Here is a 10,476-nt window from a genome sequence, read left to right as displayed (position 1 = left end):
ATAAATGTCAGAGAAAATTAGACACTAAAAATTAAATGTCAGAGTACTAATTGTTTTCTTGTGGAATACATCTAGCCACAGAAAATTTCTATTCCCAGAAAATCAACAAAGTAATATAAACATGGCAGAGAAATTTTCAATAATTGTTAAAATTACATATAGAAGTAAAATATAGCCAGAGAAAATTTAAAAAAGAAACATATATCTAGCAAGCACAGAAAATGAATGATAGAGATAAGTAAACATGACAAGCCAAAGAAAATTTCCATTCCACAATTAGCAAGATAAAATAAACAAAGTAACGTAAACATGCCACTGAAAATTACACAACATTGAAATCAAGAATTGAACAAAATAATACCAGAGTAAATTACACATTCCAGAGAAAATTACACATTCCTGAAAAAATTTCATTTCCAGAGAAAATTTCAAGTCCATAATATTAAAATGCTAGAGAAATTTACATACACAACCAGAGAAAATTTAACATGATAGAGACACACAAGAGAGAAAAGTGATGTGGCCAGAAAATTATAAATGCCAGAGAAACTTAGACACAGACAAGAAAGTAATAGACATTCTAGAGAAAAATACATATTTTAGAGAAATTTACAAAACAGAGAAATTTATAGACAAAATTACAAAAACATGTTCAAGAATAAGATCAAAATACAGAGAAATAACTTTTTTCAAAATAAACATGTCAGAGAAAATTCAAAGAAGAAACATACATTCCAGTCCATAATATTAAAATGTCAGAGAAATTTATATGCACAACCAGAGAAAAATTAACATGATAGAGACACACAAAGGAGAAAAGTGATGTGGCCAGAGAAAATTATAAATGCCAAAGAAACATAGACACAGACAAGAGAGTAATAGACATTCTAGAGAAAGATAGACATTCCAAAAAAAAATACATATTCCAGAGAAATTTACAGAGCAGAGAAATTTATAGACAAAATCACAGAAACATGTTCAAGAATAAGATCAAAACGCAGATAAATAACTTTTTTCAAAATAAACATGCCAGAGAAAATTTAAAGAAGAAACATACATTCCAGTTCATAATATTAAAATGCCAGAGAAATTTACATTCACAACCAGAGAAAATTAAACATGATAGAGACACACACAATGGAGAAGTGATATAGCCAAAGAAAATTATAAATGCCAAAGAAAATTATAAATGCCAGAGAAACTTAGACACAGATAAGAGAGTAATAGACATTCCAGAGAAAAATACATATTCCAAAGAAATTTACAGAACAAAGAAATTTATAGACAAAATCACAGAAATATGTTCAAGAATAAGATCAAAACACAGAGAAATAACTTTTTTCAATATAAACATGTCAGAGAAAATTCAAAGAAGAAACATACATCAAGCAAAAACCAGAAAAATTTAAATGCCAAAGAAATTTACAGATAAAATCACGCAAACATATTCAAGAATAAGTTCAAAACACAAAGAAATAACTTTTTTCAAATTCATGTATTTTTTATTACAAAATTGAAACCCCAATTAATGAAAGGTTAATATAAAATGCAATTAACTGTGTTTCCAGAGAAAATCTAGTTGGATTGTAGAAAAACTTACCGAGTTAGGATGAAACTTTAATTACGAACTGATATGCCCTGAGATAAAGATGCGATGTGGCGAATATGAACTCAGATAACGATGAACAGTGAAAACGGGGTCAGAGAAATTTGTGAGGAATAAATGGGAACAATTTTTGCAGAAGATAATAAAACTCTAATGTCGATGGTGAAAATGATATTCAAACCCTAATTCTGTTGTTCTCTTACTCGTAAAGATGGTTGGATGCTTGGAATGGAACTCAATCATCTGAATCCAGTTTCGTTTCTTTGTTGATTTGTGAAGGGTATTTTGATCCACAAAATAATTAAAAATGCGCACCATATAATTCAGGGACATGATGCGTCACTTTTTTTTTTTTTTTGTATCTTTTATCCTCTAAATTACTATTATTAGGAATCTTAAAAAAAAATTTCCAAAAATTTATAATTGTATTTTGTGTGTGTGGGGGGGGGGGGGGGGGGGGGGGGGGGGGGTTTATGTGCACACTCATGCTTATTGAGCTAGAGGAATTATTAAACATGCCAAAAAATGATTAAACATTAAGGGAACAAATCTATAGAAACAATCTAAAAATACAATCAAATTCAATTGAAAATAAAGTGACAGAGGAAGATTCCATTAAAGCCATTGTAAAAGTCAAGCTTTTTAAGGAAGGAACGTTATGATTAGGGGTATAAGCAGCATCGGTGGATAGTTTAAGAATAAAATTATAAAATTAATAGATTGGTAGATTGGTAAATTACGATTTAAAGGATTTTTGATGGATTGATAGGTTGAATAATATTTTAATTAATTGTCAAGTATTTATATAATATATAACAATAATTGACATGATATTTTTTATGTATATGACACAATTTAATTTTACATAATATTTTTCATATATATAATTACTAATTTGTAATAAATTTCACATTTTAAGGTCTCGTTTGAAAATATATTATTTTAATAATTTTTTAGCTTTTTACGAAAAGATGTGTAGAAAAATAAAGAAAGTGATGTGATAATTTATAGTAACCTTTTTAACTAAAATGTATAGTTGACAAACGAGGTCTTAAATCATTTTCACACTTATTTTAACTTTAATATTTTATTATAGGTTAAAAAATATATATGTATTAACTATAATGGAGCAGAGCGATTTCGAAAACGGATTATAAATTTTAAAATTTAAATCGCGATAAGCAAATAAAACGATACAAATTGATATAATTTTAACAGATTAACCAATATAACCTAGTTATGATCAAATACAAGATCAACTTACAAGTTTATTCCACTATGATGATTATTTTTTTCATTTTTTTTCTATTTTTTATTTTTTAAATCTAATTGCTTTTACTTTTGTAAAGGTGTGCATATTTTAGCTTGTACCTGAATTAAAACGTTTAGCTTGTACCTGGATATTTTACTTTTTAAGACTTTGTTTGATATATATCTTTACTTTCATTTTTTGTGTTTTCAAAACAACAATAAGAACGACAACAATAATAAAAATAATAATAATAATAATATGCTCAAAACATCCGTCATTTTTACTTTTGTCCAAAAAAAAATTTTAAATTCAGAAAAAGATTATAAAAATGGTTCCTCAATATGAATAAAAAATATTTTGCCAAATAAATGAAAATGAAGACACACCGTAAAAGTTCTTCTGAATGAAAAATATATCCCTTTTCTTGGCTGCATGTTTTCTATGATCACCAAACAAGGAAAAGTGAATTAAATGTCCTCTTCTTTCTTACACAAAAATCAACCAAAAAAAAAAAAAAAAAGTCTATAAAAATAGTCAATACATTAATTTTTAAAAAATCAAAACACGACGCATGATAAACACATATAAAACATATAATTTTAAATATTTATATATAAATATTTCATTCAATGATAAGATAAAATATACCAACACCAATTCCTAAATTGTGTCTTTTTCTTTTTGAGGAATGTCAGTCAGACTTGAAACCTAGTCCTTATGGAAGGAGAAAAACATTAGAAATTGAAGTAATTTTATTATTATTTTTTGGATTGTAGTGAAATTACGCCCCCCCCCCCCCCCCCAAAAAAAGTTTAAATCATAATTCAATGGAAATATCTTAATTGAATTTCAGGAGACAACACAATCTCACAGAAGACAATAATACCCGCCCCGGAATCACTTGGTAGGTATTACAACAAACTAATCTATTCCAGACTCAGTTTCAGAAGTTCAATCCCTAAATTTTACAGCTATACATAAGAGGCAAGGAAAGGAGACTCAGAACAAGAGAAGGCACAAAATAAAGCAACAGAAAAGAAAGATCGACATTCGGTTAAGCGACTTGTCAAACTGCATCTCCTGCCTCCTCATCCGCGGGCTTCCATTCCCCATCAGAGGATAAGAAAACAAACTTTCCGAGCTGCCAAACATCCTTGCAAATACCATCTCTCCAAACATCCCAACCGTTGGACTGAAAAAGCTCGTCATTGAGGAATAATTGCCATGTGGGTGGTGATGGAAGTATTGTTGGGGATGAGAAGGCTGAGGCTCTGGCTGGAAAGGATAAGCATGAATCTGCTGATTTGGATTTGTGGTGTGGACCCCATGAGCAGATGGTCTGCGAGGTATGACAAGATCAAGTTGGGGCCTCTTGGCATCAGATTCTGATGAAGATGCTCCTCGCCCATATAATGGAACCAACGATGACTGGGTAATGTTAGCCTTGCAAACGGGGCACTTGGTTTCCTCGTCTGATTCAGAGGAGGAGGAGGAGGAGGTTTGGACATGAAGCCACTTGTAAATGCAAGGCCAGCAATATAGGTGACCGCAGAGGGTGACCACAGGTTCATGTGCCGAGTCTAGGCAAATATTGCAATCAAAACAGCCATTCACATTTTCTGAAGCTGTTGTTGGAGCTGAAATTGAACTCAACTTTTGCATCAGTGAAACATCTCTGTCTGACTCAAACTGGGCTGTATGTTCTTGGATGTTTTGTTCATAGGCCATCAGATCTGTTTCAAAAATGAGGGTTCTTAGAACAAACGATTAAATTAAAATAATGATGGTCAATGTCCAAAACACATTTACATTTACCATCAAACAAGAGCTCGATTACAAGAGATCGAAGTCCAATTGAAACCAAGCAACCTCGTAGGGTTATTAAAAAAGAATTAGATGGGCACGTCTATAATCACAAAGAGAAGTAACAGATATTACTTTTGAAGCAAATTAAATTAATGGAAGGGATCAATAAGACAAAAGCATCAAAAATGGACAGACTGGCCAAATATTTGAAAGATGAGCAAATGTTCCTCCATCCCCCTAAGTTGGGCCCTACCACTCTTCACTCAAAACAAATAGAAAATGTAAAGGATAAGTGGATGACCAATGGAGCGCTAGCACAATAAATATGTTGGGTGGCTGAATTAAACATCAAAATTTTGATTTATTCAAAACAATTGTACGTCAAAGGATAAGAAATATCTAAGGATTCGAAATATTGCTTTGACATTCTGGAATGGAGGACACTCCAGTCTGCAGTAATATTGAGTTTCCACGCCATTAATTAAACATCAAAATTTTGAATAATATAAAAAAATAGAGACATGCAATGAACTCAGCTATTTTCTGTTACATGGTCAAATTCCATGAAGAAAAATGATTAAAAAAATAAAAAAATTGAAAATTAGGAGCCAATGAATTTTCCTTTGTGACCCATAATTGATAAAAACTTGTTTTACACTCCAAATAATAAAATTCAAACTTGTTTTACACTCCAAATGGTGCCAACAGCAACCCACTCTTAATGATAATAATTAGAATGAGTGGACTTGAAATGAAGAGATTCAAGATTAAATTTTATAAAATTGGAAGAAGGTTGGTTAACCAATGGAAATAAATTGATAATTTTAAAGTGAAAGATTTAATTCGAGATTGAGGAGATATATTTTGCTACGAGATATAGCTTTGCTATGAGTCTTGTACAAGTAAAAGTAAACAAAAAAATTTCAAATCAACAGTAGCTCCCAAACCTATTCTTGAAATATAGACAAAAATATTATACTGAATTAAAATCTATACTCCTTGAATAAGTAATGCCAAATCCATTCGTTTAAAATCCATAAATGCAAATGCAATCTTAAATACTAGTTCAAATCCGTAAAAAACAAACAACTGACTTAAGATCTAAAACTATATCCATCAGGCCCCTCAATATTATCACAAAGAAAGATGAAGACAATTACATAATGAACAAAATTCAGGTATTGCATATGATGAAATAGATAAAGCAGATGTGTATAAAGGTAAAATTTGATAACTTTGAAAGATATAGGACCTAGAGTGTGGCTAGAACCTTTGTACCTCACTAAGAGGGAATTTACTTTGTGTAAAAAATAAAAAGAAAATAAGTAGCAAATAATTTATATTTCCAACTCCGAGAAAATCTCAGGACCTATACAAAATGCACAATTAACAAACTTTGATTTGTGATCATTGTAGTTCCCTAGAATAAGCCAAAACTATTCCAAACCAAGCCAAATTTGGAAGAAGAAATCAAGGTTGGATTTCAATTTTATAATTAGTAGCTTTGTTGGCAATTTTCTCCAAATAACGTAGAAAGCCACAGAAATTAAGGTTTCAGAATCAACAAGAAATCTAAGGGAAAAGACAAATTTGGGTTGTTCACAAAGTATAAGAACTTCATTAGTTTATACAATACTAGAAATCAAAACCATTATATATAGCATTTAAAAACAATAGTAGGAGATTAAGACCGTCTAATATAATGAAACAGATCCACATAAGCATGTCTAAATACAATTTTATTCGGAAGTGAATATTGTAACCTTAGGTCCATTGATAGACACAAAACACAACATAATAAAGATATAACCAACAACAGGCAAGAAAATAGTCAATTGATTTCTGAAACTTGGAATTTGCTTCAAAAACCTAGATAATTTATAATCAGCTCTACAAAATCTCACAGAATAACTTGCTGATTCATGAATGGCTCTCTCAATTTTGATAGAAACCAAACAGAACATCAACCAACAGAAAGGTGGAAATTTTTTTTCCAAGAAATCAAATCAAACTCGCAATACAAATTTCTCAATGAAGACCAACTACCCAAATTAGAGTTAGACATCACAACTGTTGCCCACATTTGTGTCCCGACCCAATTTACCTCTCAGAACAACCGAGAAAACCCAACAAATTGTTCCACCAAAGAAGCCATTTTTCCCCCTTTCCTCAATGCTTTTTCAAAGCAACCAAACAGGGCAAGAAAATTTCAATGGCATATGTCAAATTTAGACAACAAATTTTCCCTAACTACGATCACCGACCTAAGAAACACCACGTAGAAACAGATCAATTTCTTACAAATAGACTATGAGAAGGAAAAAAAATTACATATACGTCAACAATGAAAAGAAATCATCAATTTTTCATATGCAGAGAGAGAGAGAGAGAGATTATCAACATACCGATGCAGAGAGAAGCAGAGAGAGAATGGGGTAGGCGATTTTCTTCAAACTTCAATGGCAGAAGAGAGTTGGATCGAGGCCTTTGCGAAGGAGAGCAAGATATATAATAGAGACTACTATTAAACGAAGAAAGTTTAAAAAATGTTGAATTGAAAATGAAGGAACTTCTAGATTAGAGCTTTAATGGCGAATCGGATCGCAAAGACTCGAGAGAGAGAGAGAGAGAGAGAGAGAGGGGTACGTTAGGTTAGAGTGTACCATATAAGCCCCTATTTAAATTAATTTTTTAACTATTTTAATTTAGTTAAAAAATTGGGTAAATTACAAACAGTCCTCGAAATTTGATAAAAATATAGATTTTTTCTTGAAATTTGAGAAATTATAAATTAACTTTTAAGGATCAAATTTTCATAACAAATTAGGAAAAATTAAAGGGAAATCTGTATGAAAATAAAAATTTCAAGGGACAATTTGTTATGAAAATATAAACTTCAAAGGGCGGAATGTAATTTCTCAAACCTCAGAATAAAATCTGTATTTTCACCAAACCTCTGGGAGTGTTTGTAATTTGCCCTAAAAAAGTATACACTGATTTTGTCTTTTATAATTAATTTGATAATTATAAAAAAGAATTATATTTTACTTATAATATTTTCTTTATTAATTATTTTAATAAAAAAAAATCACTAAATCCAACATTTCAGGGCCATAGACATAGTACAGCGTACAGTAACTATTTATGGTGTGGGACTCGTTGATCGTAAATAATTACATCTTTTTATATTTTTTAATTATTCAATATAAATCGTGAGAACAGCTGGTGACGTTGCCCGTTGATCGTGGCCGGTGATCGAGTTTCAGGTGACAGCTGGGCCCTTCCTAACACGAGCTCTCGGAGATGTTCATCATTTTAATCAGCTTCCGCAAATCTCTCCATGCCGTCCGATCATCCCCATTATTTGAAATAGGATAAATTACGAACACACCACCTGTGAGGTAAACAGTTAAAAAATTTTACCTTTTCAATTAATTCTATTAAATAAAAAATTCTAATAGGGAGGTATTTATAATTTTTCAAACCACAAGAACAATTCATATTTTAAAAAAAACTCAAAGGGTGTATTTATAATTTGCCCTTTGAAATATTCGCACCACTTTAATCTACAATTTGAAAACTTAGTAAAAAATTAATTTTTTGACTTTTTAACTTCTTTACAAAAAAAAAAAAAAAAAAAAAATCACAAGAAGCCAGCTTTTTCACACACAAAAGTCACCAAAAAAATCAAAAAAAAAAAAACTAAAAAGTCAATTTTTTACCAACTTTTCAAAACTTCACTCATTGTCCTTTTATTTTGGTCATTTTTTTTATTTTAACTCTTTAAGTTTATTATTTTTTTCATTTTAATCTTTTATATATCAAATTTTTCTTCATTTATTCTAAAAATTAACTTATGTCTAACATTAAGGGCAAGTTTGGCATGTGGCCAAAAAGTCAAAAAGCTAAAAAGTTACTCAAAAAGTTAAAAAGTTATCACTATTCACTAAAAGTCAAAAATTACGGCTGGACAACTCTCAATCCTAATTTTCCCTACACACTAATTTATACAATTTTTTAATACATATTTTTTCATAAAAAGTCAAAAAGTTAACTCAAGCAACTATATTTTTTTCCTCAACTTTTTAGTTCAAAAAGTCAAAAAGTGCACTTATTTAGGGCATCCCAAACAAACCCTTAAATAATGATGCATTAACAGACATGTGGTATAAATATATTTTATTATGTATAATTTACACATCCTATGCAAATTCAAATTTCAATAAAATATTAGTCTGTGTTTGGTACAGCGCTCTAATTATAATTTCACCATTTTACGTGAAGCCTCTGTTTGGATAGCATGTTCAAAATTGATTCCACCACATATTTCAAAACACACTTCTCTTTCACATTTGGCAGAACTCCTTCCATGCCAAAGCTCTCACATTTTTGTATATACCCTCTTTTTGGTACATGTTTGATAAAGTAGACAATTTTTGAATTTTTAGTCTACCTAGTCGTCTGTCCAGACGTCCTCTCGGATGTCTGGTCGATTGATCAGAACAATAACTTTTTTCTTTTCTTTTTTTTTTTTACAATTGTCAATCGCCACCTGTTATTTGGAAAAAAAAAATTATATTTGTTTTTAATATTTTTTAAATAGAGAAATTATTTTTTTACACCAAAATGACAAATTATTTTTTTGAATTAAATTTTAAAAAGAGTTTGATTATAAGTTTTGAGTTGTGTGTTTAGTTATGAATTATAAGTTTTTTAATTAAGTTTTGAAAACTCTTTTCAAAACTCATAACCAAACAATTTTTCTCATTTCATATGTCACATAAAAAATTCAAAACTTTTTTCAAAACTCATAACCAAACAAATTTTCTCTTTTCGAATCATAATACCAAAACACATAAACTCAAAATATAACTCTATTCTCAAATAATAATTCTAAAACTCTACCAAACACTACCTTATATTTTTTATGCTATGTGAAAATTACTTGGACATTTTCTTAAATAAAAATTAATTTTATAAATAAATTATAAAGAAAAACTTGAAATATGAAAAGTTAAAGTGGCAAAAAAATAAACTTAAAAGGTCAAAATAAGAAAATGGCCAAACATAAAAAAGATAAAATGTAATTTATCCTTTTTTATCAGTAATTCTTTTAGTTGTATAAATAAATAAAAAATATTATTATATTTTTTACAATAAAATATGTATTTTACATTTTTTATCATGTGTGTATACATCATCTACCTTTGTTCTAATTGCTTTAATAAAAAAAGAAAAAGGAAAAAGAGAGCTAGTATAATCATGTAAAAAATAAAAAATTATTAGTCATTATTATTATTTTTCTAAATTTCAATACCTTCTTTCTTTTTTGGGAGTTTAAAATTTTAAAAACCTCAAAAAAGTAATTTGAAATATTATTAGTAAATAAAATATTTGGTGTTTATTCAAAATTAGTGTGAATTAGGTTAGATTTAAAATGAATTTAGTCCACATAGGTTATTGTTTGACAAATCTTAATTAATTTTTTTAATAATTATATATATTTTTAATTAAAAAAGTGCTATACAAAAACATATATAAAGTTATATTAAAAAAAATTACCCATGGATGCATAATATAATAATGAAAATTTGAAATTTGAAATAGGTCCTAGTAAAATATGATTGAGACAATTCATGTGAATTAAAAAAATTATATACTCCAGTATTATTTTTTTAATTAAGAGCATATTTGTCACGATCCAAACCCGCCCCTAAAAGTTTGGCATCGTAACCGGTCAGTAATCCAAAATTACCACAGGCCTTCCTGTACAAAACGTAAATAATCGGGGCTAGTGGAAGCAAAGACAAAA

General features: G+C 29.3%; 1 protein-coding gene across 2 annotated transcripts; it reads right to left on the bottom strand.

Moving 5' to 3' along the window:
* Positions 1-3,669: 3,669 nt before the first annotated feature.
* On the bottom strand, positions 3,670-7,316 carry LOC114260105 (E3 ubiquitin-protein ligase RMA3). 2 transcript variants are annotated; one of them, XM_028200165.2, is made up of 3 exons: positions 7,070-7,316; positions 4,674-4,727; positions 3,670-4,591 (listed from the first exon to the last, which is right to left on the bottom strand). In XM_028200165.2, exon 3 carries the CDS (start codon positions 4,584-4,586, stop codon positions 3,858-3,860), a length of 729 nt encoding a protein of 242 aa, XP_028055966.1. In that variant the 5' UTR covers positions 4,587-4,591; positions 4,674-4,727; positions 7,070-7,316; the 3' UTR covers positions 3,670-3,857. The 2 variants fall into 2 exon arrangements, with proteins under 2 accessions (XP_028055966.1, XP_028055965.1); XM_028200164.2 differs by lacking the exon at positions 4,674-4,727 and having other exon boundaries at positions 7,070-7,315.
* Positions 7,317-10,476: the final 3,160 nt, after the last annotated feature.

This window comes from Camellia sinensis, chromosome 7 (genome assembly GCF_055761805.1).
Source record: "Camellia sinensis isolate YWXY chromosome 7, ASM5576180v1, whole genome shotgun sequence".
Taxonomy (NCBI): Eukaryota; Viridiplantae; Streptophyta; class Magnoliopsida; order Ericales; family Theaceae; genus Camellia; species Camellia sinensis.
Note: the sequence above shows the minus strand (reverse complement) of the source record. Positions and strands in the feature narration are given on the sequence as shown.

What these genes read in the sequence shown, in the direction of transcription:
- LOC114260105 (XM_028200165.2), bottom strand. Translation starts at nt 4,586, where the DNA reads ATGGCCTATGAACAAAACATCCAAGAACATACAGCCCAGTTTGAGTCA.